This window comes from Bidens hawaiensis, unplaced genomic scaffold (assembly GCF_021521415.1).
Source record: "Bidens hawaiensis isolate Kalapana, Puna unplaced genomic scaffold, B.hawaiensis_p1.1 tig00011621_1, whole genome shotgun sequence".
NCBI lineage: Eukaryota > Viridiplantae > Streptophyta > Magnoliopsida > Asterales > Asteraceae > Bidens > Bidens hawaiensis.
In genome coordinates this window covers 73019-98234 of record NW_027491909.1, presented here as the reverse complement: position 1 = coordinate 98234, position 25216 = coordinate 73019, and the positions used below count along the sequence as shown (strand labels likewise).

The 25216-nt window shown below is 36.4% G+C and overlaps 3 protein-coding genes across 3 annotated transcripts; all 3 read right to left on the bottom strand.

Annotated features, from left to right (window-relative positions):
- Positions 1–5920: 5920 nt before the first annotated feature.
- LOC143538437 (putative acetyltransferase At3g50280) lies at positions 5921–7291 on the bottom strand. The gene is made up of 2 exons (XM_077032002.1): positions 6585–7291; positions 5921–6552 (listed from the first exon to the last, which is right to left on the bottom strand). Exons 1-2 carry the CDS (start codon positions 7288–7290, stop codon positions 5921–5923), a joined length of 1338 nt encoding a protein of 445 aa, XP_076888117.1. The 5' UTR covers position 7291.
- A 1495-nt stretch (positions 7292–8786) lies between these two features.
- LOC143538421 (large ribosomal subunit protein eL32z-like) lies at positions 8787–9597 on the bottom strand. Its single transcript, XM_077031989.1, has 3 exons — positions 9466–9597; positions 9155–9336; positions 8787–9062 (listed from the first exon to the last, which is right to left on the bottom strand). The coding sequence occupies exons 1-3, from the start codon at positions 9553–9555 to the stop codon at positions 8933–8935; spliced, it is 402 nt and encodes a 133-aa protein (XP_076888104.1). The 5' UTR covers positions 9556–9597; the 3' UTR covers positions 8787–8932.
- A 5562-nt stretch (positions 9598–15159) lies between these two features.
- LOC143538453 (cytochrome b561 and DOMON domain-containing protein At3g25290-like) lies at positions 15160–17600 on the bottom strand. Its single transcript, XM_077032017.1, has 3 exons — positions 16971–17600; positions 16174–16428; positions 15160–15641 (listed from the first exon to the last, which is right to left on the bottom strand). Exons 1-3 carry the CDS (start codon positions 17598–17600, stop codon positions 15348–15350), a joined length of 1179 nt encoding a protein of 392 aa, XP_076888132.1. The 3' UTR covers positions 15160–15347.
- Positions 17601–25216: the final 7616 nt, after the last annotated feature.

Genomic DNA, 25216 nt, shown 5'->3' with positions numbered 1-25216 from the left:
GTTTTCTAAAAAAAGTTGAAAATCGTGTTTTTTGAAATTCGTCTTACCAAACAAATTTCACATGAATTTCGTCTTTTCACATAAAACCCACCAAATCATCATCTTCATCTTCTTCACATAATCTACCAACAACCTCCTCCCTCCACAGCTGCCGCCACCCATCTCCTTCCCCGATGAACTCTAAGATCTCACCCTTTTCCAGCGAATCCATATGAATTTCTGGCTGTGGCGATGGCTCACCGGGAAAGGGTAAGCCATAAACGAAACGGCGTTCCAGATCAATGTATTACTCTTATTTGTGTAACTAACTTATTTGCAAAGTTAACATACATTATTTCTTGTAAAGAGTATATAAGTAAAATAAATAGATGTATTCATTTATGAATAATCATATGTATTTCATAGTTTAGCATGAGTAACTCTTTTGGTTATGATATATTGGGTTGCCCGATTATCATAATCATCTGATCATCTTTTTAGTAGTTTCCTATTTTATTTGTAAATTAAACATATATATAATTTAATGTTACTAGCATAAGCAGATATACCTTTCCTAACTTCTTCAATAGGACTAAGTTTTTTTAGGACTGTGATATATCCTGGAAGACTTTTATATGGAAAACATGTTAATATATATGTTTTTTTATACTATTTATGAATCAAAATATTTGATTAATGATATTCTTTTCTTATATAATGCAAATGTTACCAGTTAGGCATACACAATCATATATAAACAATTTTTTTTTAGATTTTTGATAACTTTCTCATGATTTTTTTTTCTTTTGTAATTTATTTGATTTTATAAATCTTTATATTCATTTATTAAAATCAAAATATTATCTATCTGACTTATGTATCACGCGGGATAATAACACAGTGCTTAACATTTAACAACCTGAAGGCAAAGCAAGGTAGGATTTTGCACATGCTCCTATATAATGTCACTTACTATATGAAGTGAGTAAATGTAATTTTGTGGAATGTAGAATCTCGCTTCATAACGGGCGCGTGATTAGAGTTGTATTTAATCCTAGGGCTGTGCAAATGAGTTAACCGGGACCGACCCGGGTTAAACCCGACTCGAGACCGAACTCGATAAAAGAATCATGACTGAGGACTGGACCTGTGTATATTCCGGGTATCAGGTCTGTTAGGATTCGGGTCTTTGGGTTAACAGAGTAAAACCGAGACTGATAGTATGAAATGCACTTTGAATCACCCTTTTGTTTATGTGTTTTGTTAGTTTGGACTTGGGGCTGTCCATGGTCTAGAAAGTGGAGTTGTATTCACGTTGACGAGAAGAAGAGAAGGAGAAGACGAACCAGAGTTTTAAAAGGGTTTTTTTTTTCTTTTAAGACAAGAAAGAAAGAGAAAACAAGTTTATTTATAGCTTTTGTACTTCTCTTACTTTTCATCACTGGCACACGTTATGCAGAGTAATTGGATTTGAATATCACTTTTCTTATATAATTAAAGATTTAAAGAAAACAATTAAAGTGACTTTCAAGTTTCAAATATGATTTAGACAAATAGCAAAAAAACGTCCCTTATATTTGATCGTTTTTTTAATAAACGTCTTTTAGTAAAAGTAATGGCAGAAAACATATTTGATGTTTCAAAATCTCTTTCACTTTACGTCCTTTATCATTAACGGAGTTAATTTTTCTTGTTAAATCTAATCATAATTGCAATTTTACATTTTTACTATGTATTTATTAATTAAAACTAAAAAAAAATATAAACTTCTCTCTCTCTTCTTTCTTTCACCTTTCAACTACCACACCACCACCACCATCACTACTCCGATCACCATCACTCATCATTTTCGCCGCTGGTTGGACTTCGAAGCACCATTTCCGCTGTCACATATTCTTGCCGGAAATCGATTCCGGCTCCAACCACCAACACCTAACTAGATCTTGACCTACAAGGTCGATCTTCCAGATCTAGTGTTTCTAGATCCGCCAGAAACCGATTCCAGCTTCATTCAATTCAAACCACCGCCGCCATCATACATCACAGCCACCATCACCATCTTCTAGATCTAGTGTTTCTAGATCCGCCAGAAACCGACTCCGGCTTCATTCAATTCAAACCACCACCGCCATCGTACACCACAGCTACCATCACCGTCGTGCGGAGGAACTGACGGAGAAAACACCTGCGCCCGATGTCTACACGACGAACTTGTGAATTTTTTATTCATGTGTTGATGTACTGGATCGATTAAAAGGAAATTCAATCCTATAAACCCTAAATATTGTGAGCGATTTCAGCAGCTAGAAAGCAAATCAATTAGCGTGTGTTGATGTTAAGCACCCTATAAAGCGACTTGATAATTAGCGTCGTGGTGGTCGGCAACAAGTGGTTGTTGTTTGGGTGGTGATGGTTGTGGTAATTGATGTTGCAGAACCCATATAGGGAGTATAGAGAATCAGAAGAAAAGAAAAGAAAGAAAGAAAGAAAGAAAGAAGGGGGAGAGAGAGATAGAGATAGAGAGAGAGAGGGGTTTATATATTTTTAGTTTTAATTAATAAATATATAGTAACATTACAATTCTACCCTCATGTGCATGGCACATGGTCAGATTTAACAAGAAAAATTAACTCGAACGTAACGTGAAAGAGATTTGAAACATCAAGTTTGTTTTATGCCAGTACTTTTGTTAAAGGATATTTATTGAAAAAATGATTAAACGTAAAAGACGTCTTTTGCTATTTTGTCTATGATTTAATATTATTACCCAAATAATTTTGATGCATTAAGAGTTCTAATATAAAAAAAATATCTAAGATTTGTCGGTTTTAGAGTTGAGACGAGTTAATTTGTTATATGCATAATGTACTACTACTTTTTTCTAAATATTTTTATATTCATAATGCATTAGCGGAAGAGCTCGCGCTTTGCATAGGGGATACAAGGGGTTTCGGTTTGATGTGAGTTGGTTTGTTAAGGTAACCGACATTTTCCATAGTCCAAATTTGTAGTCGGTATGGTTTTAAATACAAAAATTAAGAGAATGATATAAGATTATCATAAAAACTTAGCTAAACACGATTGCGTATAGGTTTACTAACACTGATTTGTTACGGTACTTTGCATAGTTGAAAATGCAACAAACAAAGACCCTCTTCTATTTGCATTATTACTAGGGGCGAAGTTTAGTTAGGGCTCGGGGTCCACCCCCCCCCCCCCCCCCCCCGCCTATTCTTTTGACCAGTTGTGTAAATTTATCTGTTTTAACCCGAAAATTTTTATACGTAGCATAAAGTTACTCATTTTTGATTTAAAATATGAGCCCCCCCCCCCCCCCCCCCCCCGCATTTTTTATTTTTTAATACATTTTGAGTCCGCCACCGATGAACTCATCCAAGCTTCGCCACTGATTATTATCCTACATAACCTATCGAACGATCTCGACTCACACACACACATATGTATATATAGGGTAAGGATCCTAAGAAAAAACCATTGGCAAATTAAGAACTTTGAGAACCATTTTGGACCATTAAAAAACCTCTAAAAAAATATTTAAAAAATTATAAAACAAAAAAAAACGAAAAATTTTAAAAAGTAAAAAAACCAAAATTCTTATATTTCATTCCGGTTTCATTAAAAAAACCGGTTTTTTTTCCTTTTTAATTCGTATTAAACCTATACACATATGTATACTTTCATTTAATCTCTAGTTACGTAATGTACACATATGTACATTATCATTTACCTTAAATTATACATATGTGTATAAGAAAAAAACATGTGTGTACATATATGTACATATTATACATATATGTATAATTTAGCTAAACTGAGAATTTTTTTTAACACTTTTTTATGGGCCGTGCTTGCGGGGAATTGAAGCCAAGAAGGATCTTATGGGCCGTGCTTGCGGAAAGGGAAATAACACCTCCGCATAGCGGGAACGTTAAGAACTAGCTTGTTTGAAACTTCAAGGCGGAATTGGTGGTTTAACATAACTGATCAATATGTCCAAAACTACCAAAACCTCGTGGAGAGCCTATACAAGTGAAACTCAACGCTCCCGACTTGTGGAGAGGTTAAACACCTACCCGCATCATAACCAAAGATCAGGCAGAAAAGTCGGGAATTTCTGCAAGTGACATTAGGAAAACCGCGGGAAGAATCCCCACGGAAAACCTTAAAAAACAAAAACCTCTTTCAAAACCCCTTGCTTAAAGTCCAAAAGTTCACCTCACTAATTCATGAGAAGAACAATGGACTGGGGGGACTTGAAGAGGTAGGTCTTCGCAAAGCCCAGTTGGACCCGCAAGACACACCTTGATGGGGTACGTCTGCGCAAAGACCAACTGGTTCCGCAAGACCCACCATGCTCAGATAGATGAAGACCTTACACGCCGTAAGCCAGCTGTTCCCGCAGGAAAGCCTCCCTTGGTACAGTACCCTGCCTGTTCCCGCAGCTATGGGTACAAGCTGAGAAGGAAGGCCACCCGCACTAACAGTAAAGCTACAAGCATAAGACACTAACTCTTAATACTTCAGCAATGTCACCTGAAGAAGGAGTGAGCAAGGCGGGAATATTCCCGCCCAAAAGAGCCAGTCCGTATGCTTCTGGAAGATCTTTTGTACTATACCTGCCAGGTATGGACAAAATAGACAAGATCTGACCAAAGCAGCCCATGAACCAATCACAGGGTGACAGCTCACCGACAATAGTACGAGGAGGAGCATGCTCCAGTACAAAATGTCACTATCAGCCGCTACCTACCCACCAACCCTCATCGTGGCACGTACATTGTCTGTAGTTGGTGGAAAAGGATTAGTACACAGCCGGCCATGTCACTATTAGCCGCTGCCTACCCACCAACCACCAGCATGGCACGTACGTAGCCCACAGTTGGTGGAAAAGGAATATTATACAGCTGGCTGTACCTGCTTGGAAACCTACCTTCGGCTATAAATACTCCAACACCTTGGAACGGTATCAGGACAGATCATCTGATATTATCTTATCGTCTCTAGCTATTTCTCTTAATATACACTTATATTCAGAGTAATCTAGTCTGATTCTCACGCCGGAGGGTGGTCACAAGGAGGAACCCCCCCCCTTCTCAGTGACGAGCTCACGGTGTCTGTTTTGCAGGTTGAGAAGAATAACCATCTTTGCCGGACCTAACCCTCGTGGGAAACATCTACTTAACCCTAAGATTATCCTTAATCTGCCGGGGTCACTTAGTGTTTCTTCAATAGCATTCAATTTTGAGACTCACAGTCACAATAAAGTTGCTTTTATTGATTTACTTTTCCTTTTATCACATATCATCTCTTTTCACCACCTAATTCTTTCTAGATCTATGAAGAACAAAGAACTCTCCAACAACAAAAGATCGCCATTTACTCTCTGGGCCACTCTCGTTGTTTCAGCAGCTATACACATGTAAAGTGAATGTGGGTGTTGATGCAGATTTTTGCTTCAGAAACAATGATATGGGTTGGAAATATTGGTTGGGCTTTACCCTTCTTGCTTAGATTTTGTATATATATTTAGTCGGTCCGGTTTTTTTTATAGTTTTCAGGGCAACCGACCCGAGACCGACTTCTATAAAAAACTAAGACCAAAAATAGATCTGCAATGCTCGGGTCAGTCTTTATCAGGTATTTTTAGGTCCGGTTTTCAGTCTTTTTCAAGTATACACGACTTATGCACACCCCTATTTACCCCTTTTTATGTAATGCTAGTCACAACTACGTGACACTATATCCGTTTATTCCGAGTACAAGGAGTGTTAATGCTAGTCACCAATACGTTACACTAATATTTTACTTAATGAAAAAGATTCTTACTTATTGAATATAAAATCACACAAAATGTAAAATAAAACTTATTCAAAACATCATAACACTATCTTAACTTAATTTATTCTACTTAGTTACTATACTATTTTCGAGCACTTATGAACTCCTCGTCACGTTCAAGATCCATCATATATTCGGGTAATAAGCATATTTCTGCGTCCATGCTCCGGCCCCCTTCACGGCCTGGATGCATCACAACTATCCCGTTCCCTTTGTTCATGAACCCACTTCTACCCGCAACCGCCTTCCCTAACCCAAATTCGCACCCATACGCGTCAAACGTCGGCGACCCCCCAATGTGAACAAGATTCGGATGGAATACTCCATTCGTTTTATACACCGTAGGGTTTCTATACCATGACTCAACCCACTCTTTCACCGATGCACAGTCGTAATTTGACACCGCTTCATGCGTCTTCAAAGCCGCCCATCCAAGCCCGTGAGCCATTAGATCCCCAACCGTTGTTGAGCACATCACCAGACCAATCGGACTCCCAAAGTGATCGTCCGACATTGGCGGTTTCACCCTACGCCGGTTATCAGCAACAATTACACAAACGGTTTCACTATTGCATGGTTGGTGCCTAGCCCGAGTTAGGCACCTCCACAAAAGTGCGGACACTGCCTGTAAACTCGATATCTTTTGCGTGTTGCATTCTTCATTTGCTTTTGCTTTGAGTTTAGAGACTGCGGGTGAGGTGAAATGAAACACTCATTTTTATTTGTGAATATTCAAACCCAAACCGTTTCGATGAATTGCTCGTGATGAGTAAATGGCAAACTCGTGATAGGATTGTATCCTTCAAGGACCCATCGTTTGAGTATCGGAGGACGCGAAATTAAATAGTTATTTTTCTCTTTGGATTTAAATATTTCACTCCAAGCATTCATGAAATGCCAGAAAGATGTTCCATCCGCAATAACGTGGTTAAAGGAGCAACCGATGAAGATTCCATCGGTAAGCTCGGTTACCTGAATCGCTAATAAAGGGACGGTGTGGGCGTTGTGGTTCAACGCGTCATGGTTAAAAGTGTCATTAAGGTCGAAGAATGAATAAACAACTGAGGGAACATCAGCGGGCGTAAGAATGTCGGAGACAGTTAGGTCCACGTTTGCATGAACAAACTTGACTCCGGGGCTGTTTTCAGGGTTTATGTAGATGACATATGAAGGTGGGTTTTGTTGTTTTCGAGTGGATAAGCGGGCAGCGAGAGGGTAGAAATGAGTGAGGGTGGCGGAGAGAGAGCCGCGGAGGTCATCCAAGAAAGCAATCATGGAGAAATCTTGGTTCGGTTTTGGTTTTGCGTAAATGAGACCCTTTTGGATGTATTTAAGGTTGAGAAGGCTGAGCTCAAAGGGTGTCAAGTATATGGGTTGTTTTTTGTCTTGTGAGAGGTCGTGCGGTGGCTTGACGAAGAATTGCGATACACTCCTCACAGTATGCGGACTCATCGGGGATATTCGGTTTCTATATGTGCGGCGGCCTAAATTGCTTCACATTGTACCAATAACCATAATATATGGGACTAGCTTGCTTGCTTAATTGATTTGATAATTAAAGTAGGAACATGGTACTGTTTTCAATAGACAGTAGCTATAGGGAATTACTTGCCACGTTTTATGCCACAGTTGATGCCTTTAACACCTGTTTCAAAATATTTTGCCATTCGGATCCATGCAGTAGAGTACAAGTGTAGCTGCAAGCTGTACACTCTCTAGAATCGATACCACCGTAAGTGCATCACCATTATTCACCAATATAGGACTTGGAGATGATTTTTTGGAGGTGGTGATGAGTTTGAATACAGTGGTATCCCTGGTGGTTAGAGTTTGCTTAGAGGGAGTTCAAAAGTATAAGATTAATGATAATATGAAAAGTATATAACAAGTGAATTCAATATTTACGATTTAAGACTGATACATTTGAATTTACGTACATACTGATACAATCGATACCGTTTGAATTTACGTACATTCATCGCCACAAAGAGCTTTCTTCTGTTACCATTCAATTCGTGTTGGTTCATCGCGGCAACATGCAGCTTTCTTTTGTTGTTTTAATATTCCATGTGTTATGATGGTGTGCATACAAGTCATCAATCATGAAAATAGTAGTTGAAAAACTTTAGATAATATAAAACAAGAAAACAATTAATACATGATACGCGTCACAAACACACTTGTTACACAAACACAAACACGTCTTACACGCCCATGAGCAGACCCTCTCTCCAAGTCATGCCCTTGGAAGGATCATGTCAATTGCCACCTAGGCAATGGATCTAGGGATGGATATAGATAGTCTTACAAAAAGTGCGAGAATACAATATTCATTTGACGAGTATTAAACGCAAATAAACCTAAAACTGAGGGCGCAAACAATTTTTAAAATGCTTCATTTATATAAAAATATTTATTAGGTCAATTTAAAGGTGTAAAATCAGCAATATACAGTCATGGGTTGACTCGCTAAACACTAAAGGTTAACATACCTTGAAGTAAAGTAGTAAACAAGTACAAACTTGAACTGAAGCTGCTTCAACTCAAACCAAATCTTATAATAATCTTATAATACATGTGTCAAAAGCTCATTTAGCTAAGCAAAACTTCATTTTCAAATATTGGAAAAAGTTGCCTTTGAATTATGTAGAACAAGTAAATCACATAACAAAGATTTGTTAATGAAGTTAAGACACGTAGCCTTCAGACTATCAAAATCAGTACTCGTAATGGTTTATCCCAATTACGACAATCTTTATTGTCTAATATCATAACCGGTACCCGTTATGATTTATGACCTCATTCTGTTTTTGGTCCTAGATCGGTGTACTGATTGAGTGCTGATACCAACAGATCGTGGTCAAATAGATACCATCCACGGCATTCTCTTTTATGTAGCCTTAGCTCAAGAGAAAGACGTAACAAAACAATCACTCTGTCACTCATCCTCATATCCTTAACCACACAAAGCATTGTAATTTGTAATCTTGGTAACAAAATTGACAGTACAAAATTAAGATTCAAAGCAATACAAGTCTTAAACACCAAAGTCGTAACACAACTGAGGGCTAGCAAATAACACTTAAACATAAAATTACTCATCTTCCTGGCTGCGTAACCTGGCTTGACTGTTGGTAACAACCACATCCAACTGTGCTGCACGCTCCACAATCTCCTTCCTTTTGCGGGTAGACACATTGTGTGCTATTTCAGCACAGTATGTCCTGAATTGTCCAAATTCCAAATGTTATCAAACAAACTAAAACAAATAATGATAAATGTTATTAAATGACAGAAGTGACTTTTCTATTAATACCGGTTGTGCATCATGAGGACTTCCAACTCCTTGGCGTTGTGTACAACAAACTTCTTGAAGCCATTTGGCAAATAGTGACGGGTTTTCTTGTCTGACCCGTACCCGATGTTGGGCATAAGAGTTACTCCCTTGAACTTTCTCCTCACACGGGAGTCGATACCCTTGGGCCTGCGCCAGTTTTCCTGCAACAAAAAACAAAAAAGTCAACTTGCTGACCATCTCGCATTGAGTTACATGCAATATAAAAAAAATCACATAAATCAAAGGGATAAACAAGCTGATTATGAAATTTATTTTATATAATTACATACCTTGACACATATTTTCCAGTCACTCTGGGGCCTCTTGAACTTCTTGACCCTCTTCTTGATAATCTTCTTATCGAGCTTAGGAACCGCCATTGCTTACCTGAAATAAATGAGCACAAAACTAAATCAAACTGTATAATTGCTAATATTAATTAATTCAATACAAAAATAAAGTATTCAACCGAAACAAGTCAAACGAATAAAACTAAATGATATACAAAACATACAATTTATCAATCATTTCTTGCAAGCAACAAAAATAAATTGTAAATCAAACAAAATAAGTTGTCTATGAGAGAATACAAGCTAAAATATGCTGAATGAGCATTATTGTTCAATCCATGTGAAACAAATCATATAAATAAAAACTGATTAAACATGAACAAGATAACAGTCATAAGAACTATTAACATTAATTAAAACAATGGTAAGCACAAAAACTTGTATACTGATTTAGCTCAAAAGTAAACCCAGATTAAAAGATGCTGACCAATCTAGAGTCAAAATCGATAACAAGGATTATTAATAAGAAGAAAATATTTGAACCTGCAAATGGAGACGACGATGCGGCGTTAGAAACCTCCCAGCAATGAAAGGGTTAAGATATACCTGAGAATAATAGGGTTAGATCATGTGTTCTTTAATGGGCCGGTAAATTGAGTTAGGCCCATATCTATGATTTAAGACAATTCTAAAGATTAGCCCAACCTGTCATGGCTCCGGGCCTCCGGTTCACCAATCACCATCGTGTTGGTAAATGGTAAGTGGTCATTATGCTCAAGTTGTAGTGTTCATTTTTATCTTTGTTATTTACATAGTGTAAAAGAAAACCGGTTTGGAACCAGTTTTAGGCAAACCGAACTGAACCGGTTTGGTTTTAAAACCGATTTCACCCAAACCAACCCAAACCGTCAGTTTCAGGACCGGTTCTCTTTAAGATCTACCAAACCGGTTTTAAAACTGAACCGGTTTATAAACCGGACCGAAGCGACGTGACCGGGCCGGCCTATCTTGCTTCTAAACCGGTTCATAAGCCGAACCGGTTTGAGTCAAACCGGTTTTGACTAGCCGTTGACCAAGCTGGTTCGGTTTGGGTTTAAAACTGGTTTTCACCTTTATTTAGATCATCAAGACTTTTATCTTAGCTCTATAATTTAATAAAAAGGTTAAAAACCATTAACATCTTGCATTTTCATCCGACGTCAATTTCCTCATCTTCAAGTTTTATGGGAAATGAAAAGTAAAACCCGTATATGAGGTTTCACTATTCACCTCCTGTAATTATTTATTATATTTATTGTGAGTGAATAAAAGAAAATATGTAATAAAAATATAATAAATAAGTATTGTCTAATTGAATAGAAATAAATATGAGGAATAAACTACTGGAGATTTTTTAGAAATGAGGATGAGAAAGCTACTATGAATGCTTAGTCTCGGTTCATTAAACATATCACTTATTTTATTTGTAAATGAATGTGAAAAGTAACGGACAAAATCTATAACATATTTTAGCAATTTAATACATAAATTAAAAAAGAAGTTGGTTAACTTAGCATTACCCTAATGTTTAGATGATCATAATTTAATTCATTTGTAACATATGCTTGAAATTACAATGATCGTTGAATCAAATGTTAGATTGTATCATAAATTCAGTAGTAGAATCAAGGAGGGTCAAGAGGATCACCGACCCTCCGTCCGCTGAAAATTAATATGCTATGTCAAAATGTTGGTTTTTGTTCGGGAGGAAAGATTCTAAATTCTCGTTAGCAAAGACGTAAAAGTTTGTTTTTTTGCTTTAACGTGAATTATAGTAGTTGAAAACATGATTTCTTCAAAGGAAAATATGAGTGTGTAGTGTGTAGTGTGTACATATGCTACAAGTTCTTATTTTTTACACCTGTTAGAAGAAAAACATAAGTACTTTTCTTAAATACAAAAAAAAGTTATATATCAACCTTACAAGCGAGAGAAACACAATCTCATACATTTAATCTTAGACGATTTGTTTGAACGGCGGTCTTTTAACGAGTTAAATATAAAATTATAAATACATCAACACATAAAAATTGTTAAAAAAATCTTTGACTATTTAATTTTTGATGATTTAATCTCGTTAGAATCATTGTCATTAACAATTATTCGGCTTGAACAAGACAAGTCCAAAAGTTGTTAAATCAATCAACATTCAAAACCTGAGAGCATACTTTATAAAGTGGGCACTATATGCTAAGCTAAAAATCGATGAAAAATCAAAAAAGGTGAGCAAGTCTACTTTTGAACCAACGTCTAAATTTTTATGATTTATTTTAATGTTATATGCATTGTGAATTTATAATATGTAGACTATAACGTTGTGTTTCCAAGTTAAATTAAGAAGAGAAAGGAAAGGAATGGAAAGTTTTCTTTCCTTTCTTTTATTGTCCTTTCTTTTATTGTCCTTTCTTTCCACTTTTCTTCCAATTTGAAAGAAAAATTTATTTTCTTCTTTCGATTTCACCTTTTATTTTTCTTTCCCCTCTTAAATGAATATATGAAACACAATATTATGATTTTTCACTAACTCCTCTTTTATTTCTTCTCTTTTATCCCTTTCCTTTCCTTTCTTCTTTTCTTTAACATAAACACCACTTTCAACTAAAAAAAAATGCTAGAACCACACTTATAGATAATTTTAAATGTGATATAAGACACTTTTTTTAACGTTGTCTTTCATGCACTATGTACAACGAATGACTATGTTTTTTTTCTTTTAGTTTATATTAAAAACTGAACATGTGTTATACAATAAAACTTTTAAAACCAAGCTGATAAAGATGAACCAAGTAAAAGATAAATTAATGTTCATGGCCATTCGCAAGCATCGCATGGTAAATATATTGTGATCACATTGTTAAGAATAATTATATAGAATCTAGAATCTAATGAATGTCGAAATATAAACTTTATAGAAAAACTTTAACACACATATATAGTGTATTTTTATGAGTTTCCCTCTTTATTACGCGAGTCTCTAACTATTCTTACATAAGCTAAGCTTCATGCACATTCAAACATAACTGTTTTTTCTTTCTTTTTTTAACAAGATTGCAATAAAAGAGTATTATTATAAAACAGAAATACAGGGGTATTTTGTTGAATTGTCACGCTCAATTTAACTTTCTGATTCGTCCAGTTTGGACACATCACTACCTAACGTGTCATGAAATCATCAAAGATGGATCCATCATTTAGACCATGTGTAGTAAATAACGCCCCTATGACAGCGTTGTGTGTTATTGACGTCACGTTACCATAGAGGCATTATACATAAAAGGTGTGTAGTGGATAACCCCTTTTCATCCTTTGATAACACGGATCCCTATTTCTTATCACTCTATTATTATTTTTTTTTATTAAAAAAAACATAAAAACATCTCCACCATTCATTACCCAACCCGATCATTACCCCACCAATCACAAACCTTCAACATCATTGTATCGACTCACAGGTCATATTCGGTTCACATGTTAATTAGCATAATCTGTATCGTTACTTGCGATGACGACAACGTGTATAAAACTTTTCATGTATATATGAACCTTGGAAAATCTTCAAATGAATATTGTTGGGTACTTTAACATGTTAGTAAGTATGCATGGTCGTATTTTGCACTTATATAAGTGCAAAATGTTAGTATCTTATGACTACATATAGTCATAAGATACGTTATCGTCGTGTGTCTTATTTTTTTAATTGTTTAACAAGATAACACAACCAATTAATAAACACGAAAGTTATTTCACGTATCAACTTTATTCCACATATTAATTTTTATCATCGAATACATAATACATTGTTGAAGAATACAATACCATCTACTACTATATCTTAAATTCTTAATTAAATTTGCTTATCATCATAGTTCTTTTCATATATTTTATATCGTCCATATTTATTTATTTCTTTTATCATTTTTAAAAATCATATTGTCACGTGAAAATGAAATATGACTGTGAGCATGTTAGCTTAGTCCTTTGTAGTGGGGTCGTGAGTCTTGCTTAATTGACTCATTGAGTAATCTAATAGACCTTTCTCACTTTATAGAAGTATCATATGGTTTCCTTTGAATATAAACAAGTTTTACCTCCTTTATTACGGGTTTCCTTTCATTTTTTGTTTTAATATTTATATATTTTTTTAGATTTTAACTTTATTTATTGTAAGTAGGTAAATAACATACTTAGGGTTTGATGATTAAAGAGTTTCGTAAATAAATGAAATGTTACAACCTTGTTTGAAAGCTATCTAGGTTTGGTGAGATCCATGACTCGCTTAGTTTTTTTTACTATAAAATTGTTTTTTAATTATAAAGAATATCTTTTTTTAGAAAATTGGATATTAAGTTTTAGTATTTTCCTATTTTATAAGATTTAAATATCAAATATTTGGTGAGATTAATTTTTAATATAATGAGATGTTATAACCAGTTTAATGGTTATCTAGGTTTTGTGAGACCCATACCCATGAATTCGGGTCAAATGCATGAGAAACCTCCATTTACAAATAAAGCAATCTGGTGGCTTGAGAAAATGCAGGGAGCAACCAGAGAGCTTTTAAAAGTTTTGTTTATATATATATATTTAAGATTATAGGTTGTTGGTATACGATTATTGTCACATTCATATTGTAAGGGTCTGTTTAGTATGATATAATGAAATAACTAAGGAGCATCAATATTGAATAATATATATATAATAAAGTTACATTTCAAAATAAAAATAAATAATGAAATGAACTTTTGCACTTTGGGTCCATTTTTGGTAGAATGAGCATGGTATGCTTTTCTTGTTAAACATTGTTTCCTACAAGCCTGGCCAGCAAATTTTCTTTTAAAAATAATCATTACCCACCAAGAAAAGATGGCTGTGTTTACCAAATGAAATTTCGAGAAAGACATTGACGCGTTTTTCCCTTTTCTTCTTTTTTACTGTTAATATTTATAGACGTATGAGAAAGAATAATCAAGTGATATTCTACCATTGATGTCATGTTTCGTATCTATAGACGTATGAGAGAGATGTCCTAAAAGTCATGATGAGGCGAATGAGAACCGAATCAGGCATCGATGCCTTTAGTTTTTTACTACATGTCCATTGCTAATTAGCATCGTATCCTAATTTATAACACGAATCTCATTTTATAAAAGATGATTGAAAGAACTAAAGTAAGAACAGAAGACAAGTGTGGGACTAAAAGTGTGTCATGGCTCAATGAGATTGGTTCTAATAAAGGCGTTAAAGTGAAAAACACTTTCATAATGAATGCAATGACACGATTAAAGAATAATTTGCATAAGATTCCAAATTACAAAACTAACCCTTTTAAATTAACCACTCATCAAACTACCCCACATCAATCAAAGTGTTATACATGTTAGATGGATGTTTATAAACATCATAATTGAGAAGCTAATCAAGAGAGTTGGGACCAAGTGTTCAGGCATGCACTTTATTGTTCTTGTATAGGTTGGAAATCATGCACTAGGAATCATTCATGACCATGCCTATGCCAAGAAAATGGTGTGTATGATGTACTTGAAGGGGGTGTGCATCAAAGCAATGACCACAAGTTCTCTTAGATTTATTTCCGTGTGGATTTAGCGTGCACTAAAAGTATACCATGATGACGTTATTGCCAAAACAAAGTACGAATGATATAAATAGATGGCGTGCCACATTATGAATAATCAAATCCCGTTTTGTATATTGCGTAGTACCAAAATAAAGTTACAACCAAACTTAATATTAGTAACATATGTAGTGGCCTATTGTACAAGAAGATAATTAACAAGAACATGATAAATAAGCCACTAAAAAGATACATAAATATGAAGGTCAATCTATGGCGCCAATGGCTGTTGCTTGTTGTCATAGGGTTTGGTGGATTTACTGGATTTTCTTTTTAAGATGATAATCCATGTAATGACCTCTAGTAATAAAGCAATTCCACCCAATGTGGATATCACAATTATGTAGGATGCTCTCCATTTGCTTTCTGGTGATAATATATCAAGACCCTTGAACACATTGATGACTCCAAGAACAAGGATCGCGTACCCGATCCCATGGTGATAGATGTTCCAATAAAACCTTAACTTGTGGTCCTTGTTCGGTCTCAAGAACAATGCAAAAACCTAAAAATGACCAAAAATAAGATTACATAACTATGCAATTAATTTTGTTTGTGAACCATAAGTGAATATTGGCTATTTACTTTTGCTAAAAAATAAATGAAAACCAACTTCTATTGTAATTATTAAATTAAAATAGCTCCATGTGATGCATCAGCTCTTTTGATGTTAGATGGAAATTGTCTTTTAATTATTAAATTGCAATCCTTCCATTTTAATGAATATAAAGAAACAGAAAGTCATAAAGATTGACTTTTGACTTTTTGAGACCAAACCCATATCACCTGCCAAAAATTTGTACAAATTATCACAACTATATGCTCTGTGCTATATGTACAAACTTATAGGGGCTAGGATTGCAAAAAGATAGATATGCATGATGAAGGTGAATATCAATAAGTTTGACCTAAAAAATCAACATGATATGTGTATTATGCATTTTAACTTTTAGGATATCAAAATACCCAAAATTTCATATGTATTCTGTGTAATACAATGCATCAAATTGAAATATGCCAAGCGAAGTTTGACTCACCTGGACAGTTGCAAGAGAAAATAGAGCAATCCCGATGTCACGGTGAGTGTTGTACGTGACACCCTTTGAATCGGATCCAAGTTTGAGCCCGGTTGCCCAACCCGCAACCCCAACCGCATAACCCGAAACTTGGCAGAAAGCATGAAGATAAAACCATGCTGGATCTGCAGATGGGAATGCTCTAAGGTATCTAGCAATGATTATTCCAACTGGAAAAAGAATTCCCCAGCTAACCGCATTCAGTATCCCATGAATCTGAGAAATTAAATAACAATATAAATTACAATTCAATTTTCAATTATCTTTTTTTGTTGAATCAATAAAGTCTACTAGAATCTTAATGTATTTATTGACAATCAACATAATTGCATAAATGATAAACCAAAAGAATTTCCATTAACCAAAAACAGCTAGAAAGAAAAGCAGAATTTCCAATAAAAATAAAAGTTACTCCGAATGGTATTAAACAATGTAAAATGGTTAAAGTAATCACTAAAAATAGGGAAAGCTTAAAAGTTAAAACCCCCAAATCCAATTGCCAGGAACAACAACCTAGTTGGCAGTTGACACATGAACTAAACAACTAAAGTACAAAACAAAGAAATCCAATCGGTCAACCTGGTTTGACCCATGAACCATTCTAATGTTCTAAACTCTAATGCATCTTATTTAAATTTTAATTAACCAAACAATATTATAATTCAGAAATTTAATATTCATCAAGCAAACGCATCCAATAAAATTTCATTCATAGCATAGTTATTTATAAAACCGACGAAAAAGAATGTAGTACTTACATTTCTCTTTCTGGTGCGAGAACCACCACCACTCCCACCGGTACTCCGTCCACTCAACAAATCCAACCGCCCTTTCGCCGCCAAATTCACCGGCAAAAACGCATGTTTCGCCGGAAACCCTTCTTCGGTCACCGAGGGCCCCACTTGCCAAACCTGATTAACCGCAGTCTTACCCTTTTCCGGCAACACAACCGTCGCAAATAACTTAATCAACCCATCAGAATACTCAGCTCTTGTATCCTTAACATCAAAAGCCAACTTACCCTCCACAATGGAAGTATAAGAACTAATGTTATACGTCTTGACCACCATGGTTCCATTGGATGCTTTGTAGGCTAGTAACGCTTGTGCTCCGGCCATGCCTTCACCGCTGGGATTGATGGCCCATGAGACCCACCCGGAGGCTGTGGGCGGAGGTGCTATGAAGGCGATGGAAAGAGTGTTTTTGGGTGAGTTGAGAGACCAGTGGAGGTAGGAGTTGAGGCTAGGTAAGTCGTTGCAGTGGTTGTATAGTTTGTTGTTGGTGAACTTTTGGGTGGTGCAGGTGAGTTGGGCGTGAGAGAGGTGTGGTGTTAAGAGTGTGAGTGTGAGTGTGAGTGTGAGGATGGTGAGGAAGAAGATGGACGCCATTGGTGTGGTTGTGTGAAGCATATGAGGAATATGAATTATGATAACGTGACATATATATATATAGCATATATAAAATGTATGGTAACAATTAGGGGGGAAAATAAAGTGGAATATGATTTTTTTTTTTTGTGTGTCTTTTTTCTTACTATTTGTGTTAGGGGTTTTTTTTTTTTTTTAGAAAATTGGATTTTAATAATCTCAACTTTCTGTTATTGGCCGATAATAATTCTAACTTAGTTTATTATCACCAGTGGTCCCAAATTTAAAAAAGTTGGCTCTCAATGGTCCCCCGTTAAAAAAAAACCTAACAACGATAAGTTTTTTCTGAATTTCAAACTGATTTTTAGGGCTTTTGATCGAAAGAAGGATACGAGTCGATTGATGTAAAACTTAACTCGAAACGATACTCCAAACAACTTAATTTTTGTTAATTTGAAGCTAAAACACCCGATTTGAAGCACTAATCAAGCCATTTGAAACATCATTTCGTGTTAAGTTTTACGTTAATCCACTCGTATCCTCCTTCCGATCAAAAGCTCTAAAAAAACAGTTTGAAATTAAGAAAAAACTTAACGCCATTAGATTTTTCTTAACGGAGGACCATTGAAAGCTAACTTTTTTAAATTTGGGACCACTGGTGGGAATAAACTAAATTGAGATTATTATCAGCCAATAACATAAAGTTAGGACTATTAAATTCTAATTTTCTTTTTTTTTCATACATACTTTTTAGTATTTATATGATTTTTTACTACAAACTGTAGTTTACTTAACAATAAACGCCAGTTTATTATGTACGCATTTTATTTTCTTTTTCTTCCATGGGGTATGTAAAAATGAAGACCCGAATTATATATATATAAAAAAGATTAATGTAAAATTAATGTTACAAAATATTTTTTTTTTCATCACATTTGAACATTTTAGTAATTATACTTGCTTGATGTGTTGTTTATAATAATTATAACTCTGTTTTAATAGGTGCATTTTTATTATCCAATGCATAACTTAGGTTAAGAAAACTCATTATCTATTTTATCATAATGTCAAACAAACACATATATCATGCAACCTAATAACACACATACAACAAAACTCAATCGTCTCAGCACTATTTTATTGTCTCGATGTCCCACTGTTATCGTGTGACACTTTATGAGGGTGTTCTTATTGTTTGTATGTTTGATTATGTTTCACGTTTGTATGTATGAAATCAATATTGAAATTAGAATGAATGGTTGAGGGATGCCGTTTTTTAGGTTCCATTTCATATTTCACAACTTTCACATAAAATGTCTTCACTCATCTAATGCTTTATTAAAATTGTTTCGTGACAAATGTGTTAGTTTATTACCGTTGTTGTAGCATTGCTACAAAAATAATAAGATGCTAGACAAATAAATTGGTTAAAAATGTGTAAATAATAAGTTATTTGATAAATTTTTATCTTTTTAAATGATGAAGGTTCAAGTTCCGCGATTGTAAAATCGAAAAATGCAATCTAAGAATAAGCTAGAGAGAGTCTTGATGCCATTTAAGAAAAACCTAAGTAGGTTGTTATATGTGACATTAAAATTATAGTTGCAACAAGTATAAAACTAAAGCTATTTGAGTTATGACTGTATGGCTTTATGTAAAGCTCCCTACCCGGGTGCCCTACTTTCTTGCTGGTTGGATTTACTCATTCACATAATTCATAAAATCAAAGTTAATTAAAACTTTTCGCGGAATTAAAAGTCATTCATTCATTCATAACATAACCATCTTGTCTTAAACTTCATAACATAAATCCATAAAACATTAAATGACACGGTGTCTTCTTCATAGCGATGCCAGTCTTCCTCTTATTGTCACGTGTCCTCATCAAGCAACTTGTCTCATTCTACTTGTCTGCGTGCATACTAAAAGTCAGCTACGCTGAGTGAGTTCTAGTTAATTAACGTACATTACATTAGCCCTTCCCAGGTAATTAACGTACATTACAGTAGCTAACACTTCCTCATTCTTCCGGCTTAAGGCGTCGGCAACTACATTAGCCCTTCCTGGGTAATACTTGATTTCACAGTCATAGTTTTTGATCAACTCTAGCCACCTTCTCTGTCTCATATTCAATTCTTTCTGCTCAAAGAAGTACTTCAAACTCTTGTGATCTGTGTAGATAGTACAATTGGTACCATACAAGTAATGTCTCCAGATCTTAAGAGCATGTACTACAGCTGCTAACTCTAAGTCATGCGTCGGGTAGTACATTCGTGAACCTTCAGTTGTCTGGACGCATAAGCTATGACCTTTCCTCGTTGCATCAACACGCATCCTAACCCTTGATATGAAGCGTCAGCATAAACTTCTAAATCCTCATTACCATCGGGTAAAACAAGAATCGAAGCTTGCGTGAGCCTTTTCTTTAATTCTTCAAACGCCTCTTCCTGGATTTACCCCAACTGAACACCACAGTCTTTCGGGCCATACTGGTCAACGGTGCGGATATCTTGGAGAAACCTTGAATGAATCTCCGATAATAACCGGCCAACCCTAAGAAACTGCGTATCTCAGTCGGATTTTGCGACGTCTTCCAATTCTTTATTGCCTCAATCTTAGCTGGGTCCACAGTAATCCCTTCAGGAGTGATTATGTGACCTAAAAACTGCACTTTAAACAACTATAACGCGCATTTCGAGAATTTGGCGTACAGTTTCTCCTCTTTCAAAACTTCCAATACTTCTCTTAGATGCATAGCATGATCAGACTCGCTTTTTGAACAAATCAGTATATCGTCGATGAAAACGATAACCGACTTGTCTAACATTGGTCGACATACCCTATTCATCATGTCTATAAATGCCGCGGGGGCATTCGTTAGACCGAATGACATCACGAGGAACTCGTAGTGTCCATACCGCATCCGAAACGCTGTTTTAGGAATGTCTGCCTCTTTCACCTTCAACTGATGATAGCCCGATCGAAGGTCAATCCGCGAGAACCAGCTAGCACCTTGTAACTGATTGAACAAGTCGTCAATCCGTGGCAACGGATATCTATTCTTCACTGTAAGCTTATTCAGCTCACGTTAATCGATACACATCCTCATACTTCCATCTTTCTTCTTCACGAACAACACCGACGCTCCCCACGGGGAAACACTCGGTCGTATGAAACCTTTGTCGAGGAGTTCTTGCAGTTAGGACATTAGTTCTTTCATTTCAGACGGCGCTAGTCGGTATGGTGCTTTCGCGACGAGCTGTGCTCCTGGTACTAACTCAATCTGAAATTCTACCTCTCGTTCCGGTGGCAACCCCGGAAGGTCCTCAGGGAACACCTCGGGATAGTCGCACACTATAGGAACATCTTTCACTTCTTTTGCCTCAACCAAAGCGTCGACAACATACGCCAGGTAGGCACCGCACCCTCGCTTTAACATCTTATCGGCTTTTATCATCGAAATGACGTTAAACCCTTTACTTTCCTTATCACCATAAACCGTCACTGTACCACCATCCAAGGACTTTAACCTTATTAACCTACTCTTACATACTATCTGAGCTTCGAACTCAGACAACCAATACATTCCCAAAACCACATCGAACCTTCCTAAGGTCATTACATAAAGAGTAACAGGGAACTCACATCCTTCTAATTCTATCTTACCGTTCTTCACCATTCTCAAGATCCTAACAGAGGTATCACTAGCCGTTTCTACCATAAACGTTTTAGGCACTCGACAACATGCCATTTTAGCTAACTCACAAAACATCACATCTACGAAACTTCAATTAGCACCTGAATCGAATAAAACAGAAGCAGAAAGACCGTTTACGAGAAATATACCTGTCACAACATCAGGAATTTGTTTAGCTTTCTCCTGTGTCATCATGTAGGCCCTGGTCCTCGGCCTATTCTTCTCAACATCTCTCTTCCCACTTCCTCCAGCTTCACCCTCAGTGCATTCTCGAGCTATGTGACCTGTCTTCTCACATTTGTAGCATGTGGGTTTTGTGTTACATTCATGAGCATAATGCACCGCCTTCCCGCACTTAAAACAGACGTTTGACCCAAGTCTGCACTCTCCTCCATGATGTTTTCCACACTTATGACAGACATCAGTACCAGCACCCCACTTACATTCACCACCATGAATCTTACCACAAGTCTTACACAATTTCCTTTCCACACCTTCTGCTTCTTATCCTTGGGGTTCCATAACTAAGTACCGTGCCTCTTTCCCTGATTATCCCACTTCTTATCTTTCTTCACTTCCACCACAACGTCGTCCACCGCCAAGTCATCATAGACCATTTCCGCCAGTTCGACCGCGGAATCAAAGGTAGCAGGTCTATTTGCCTTGACCAGTGTGCGGACGTTCTGTGGAAGCCCCCTGATATAACACTTGATCCTCTTGGCTTCCATGTTCACCATTTCCGGCACCAGCCTGTACATACGGTTGAACTCGGTAGTGTACTCGCGGTGTGTCATTTTTCCCGCTTTCAGATTCAGAAACTTCATCTCTGCTTTCTCAACCTCAAAATCAACACAAAACTTCCTCAACACCATCTCTCTCAGATCATCCCACCTCATAGCCTTAATCTCAGCAGCAGACTTCCTTTGTTCAACAGTTTCCCACCAAAACATAGTCTAATCAGCAAATGATTGGGTAGCGAAGCCTACAGCTTGGTCGAGACGACACTCGCTAATGCGGATAACCTTATCCATTGCGGTTGTCCACTGCAGAGTAGCGATCGCGTCACCAGTACCAGTTAGCTGGGGTGGGTCACAACCTTTGAAGGTTCTGTACTTGCAACCACCTCGGCCTCTCTTGTCACCATTAACCTTCACAGGAGGAACTTCACTTGATGCCTCATCCTCAGTCTGGGTATCCTTTTTACTACTTTCACCAGTCTTCTCAACAGTCTCAGTACGGCTTCCAGTAGACTTATCTGATTGGAGATTCTTCACTGCAGCAGCAACAGCCTGAGAAATCGCAGTTGAATAACAGGGTCGAGCTGTTGCTCTTCTTCTCTCACTGTCATGCTTCGTTCTTCACTCTGCTCATTAACGGGTTCCTCAGGAGGTATTTGGTTAACACGTGGCCTACCACCGCGTCCCGTGCGTCCCCATTGTCCAGTAGTCTTAGCACCAGCCATTTGAATTCTAAGGGAAAAACACAAATATCGTCACGTTAGGAACTATTTAGTTCAAGGATAGTGAGGCTGCAGGTAATAACAGTGGCCAGCTGGGATTAGCTGCTCACGCTACTTTCCGTGTCCTATACGCTTCCTTTCGTGAGTCTACTCATGCTCGGTTCTACTTAATGCAGTTAAACAGTCAAACATTTCAAACTTAAGCAAGCAATTCTATCTTAAACAATTCATATAAACCTCTTACTTCTCTACGTTAAACGTAAGGAAGTTCACGTATTAGGCTTGCTTGAGTGACACATGGCATTCTCTAACTGGCATCTTCTTTCTTTTCTTCCTTTCGTCCCATTCTCTGTTCGAGTATAAGCATGTAGGATACTTATTCTCTCGAACTTATGCTCTGATACCAACCTGTAAAGCCCCCTACCCGGGTACCCTACTTTCTTGCTGGTTGGATTTACTCATCCACATAATTCGTAAAATCAGAGTTAATTAAAACTTTTCGCGGAATTAAAAGTCATTCATTCATAACATAACCATCTCGTCTTAAACATCATAACATAAATCCATAAAACATAAAACATTAAATGACATGGTGTCTTCTTCATAGCGATGCCAGTCTTCCTCTTTGCCACGTGTCCTCATCAAGCAACTTGTCTCATTCTACTTGCCTGCGTGCATACTAAAAGTCAGCTACGCTGAGTGAGTTCTAGTTAATTAACGTACATTACATCCACTTACTTACCAATACCGTCCGAAGATACTTATTGATACTTACTCATTCGTCTATCATTCAATCATATATACGTACATACATACATACATTCATACTTTCATACTAACAACATACCTCGGATACTATAAAGATCCGGTCCTCACTTACCTTGGATCTTATAAGGGTCCAGTGCCCTACATACCTCGGAATTATAAGGATCCTGTGTCCTTCATACCTTGGATCTCCTCAAAGTCCAGTCCCTACTTACCTTGGATATTATAAGGGTCTAGTGCCCTACATACCTCGGTTATTATTAGGGTCCGGTGCCCTCTAACATACCATACCATTCTAACTTCATTTCATTTCCTTTTAAATTCCTTCAATCATAACTAATATAACATTACGTGCATACTAATTAATCAATTCATAACGTTCACATTCATACACAAACATGTATCTAATATACACTTACCATTTAAGTTAAGTGTAAAAATCTAAACACATCGTAGTATGCACACAGCCCCAAAAACATAACACATAAAAGGGGCTAGAGCTCACCTGGATCATGTTACGTTCATCGTTTATAGTAATGCCCTTCCTGAGTTGTGCGCGGCTAACTGTTTAACACATATATTCATTAATTAACCATGTACTAACATAATTAATTAGATTCGTATTTATTAGTCTAGCGTACTTGATATGCTAGGCTCGTTTGTTTGGGTTAACAAATCTAACGAAATAACTTTATTTAACGATGGTCTTTATTTTGCGTTCTTATCCTCCCATTATTATATATATATATATCTTCTCCATTAATACATGTTCCTTTCCTTTAATATATTATTGTGTATGTGTATATATATATATGTACCTTTCTTTTAATTATATATAAATATACAAATATATTCCTTTTCTTCAATTGATTATTTATCTTAAAATATATCGAGTTATACGGAGATAACGAAGTTGGTTGGTTTGGTTTATTTTGTTGGATTATCTTGGATTAACTAGGAATGGCCCAGTTCACATCGCATGAACCCCTCAGTTCGCTTCGCTTGAACCCCTCTCAGTTCGCTTCGCTTGGATTCAGTTTCCTTCGCTTGGACTTGGTTCGCTTCGCTTGGATTCAGTTCGCTTCGCTTGGACTTAGTTCGCTTCGCTTGGACCTGGTCTGTTTCGCATAGCCTTCTTCGCATAAAAAGAATTCGCGCAAAAGCTGGGATTCAATCGTGACCTCCGGTTCCCAAGCTCGTGTCTTATCCACCCAGCCAGCATGTGTGTGTGTTTAATGTTTACCTTCCCAACCTTTTATACACACATTGGCTGCTCATCATGAGCTCCTTTTCCTTTCCTTTTTCCTTTTTCTTTTCTTTCTCTTTTCCTTTCTTTTTCCTTCTACTTTCTTCTTTCTTCTTTGTTTACGAGAATTATTATTATTATTATATTATTATTAGTATTATTATTAATACTTTTATTAATTTATTTCTATTAATATTAACAACTAAAATATAAACTTGGTTAGATTCAAGCTTCAAATATTATATTCTAGGCTTGCAAAGAGCCAAACTCGCGTTAGATCTACAAGTCATGAACGAGCCAAACTTAACTAACGAGTTAAACGAATCCGACCCTCAAAGTTCACATTTTTACGTCAAGTTTATATTTTTATTAACCTTTAGACCCCGATCTATTGTTCTACCAATTTTCATGGAGAACCGACACCAAATGAACCACCTTTACACTACAAACTTACCTCTAGCGAAATTCGT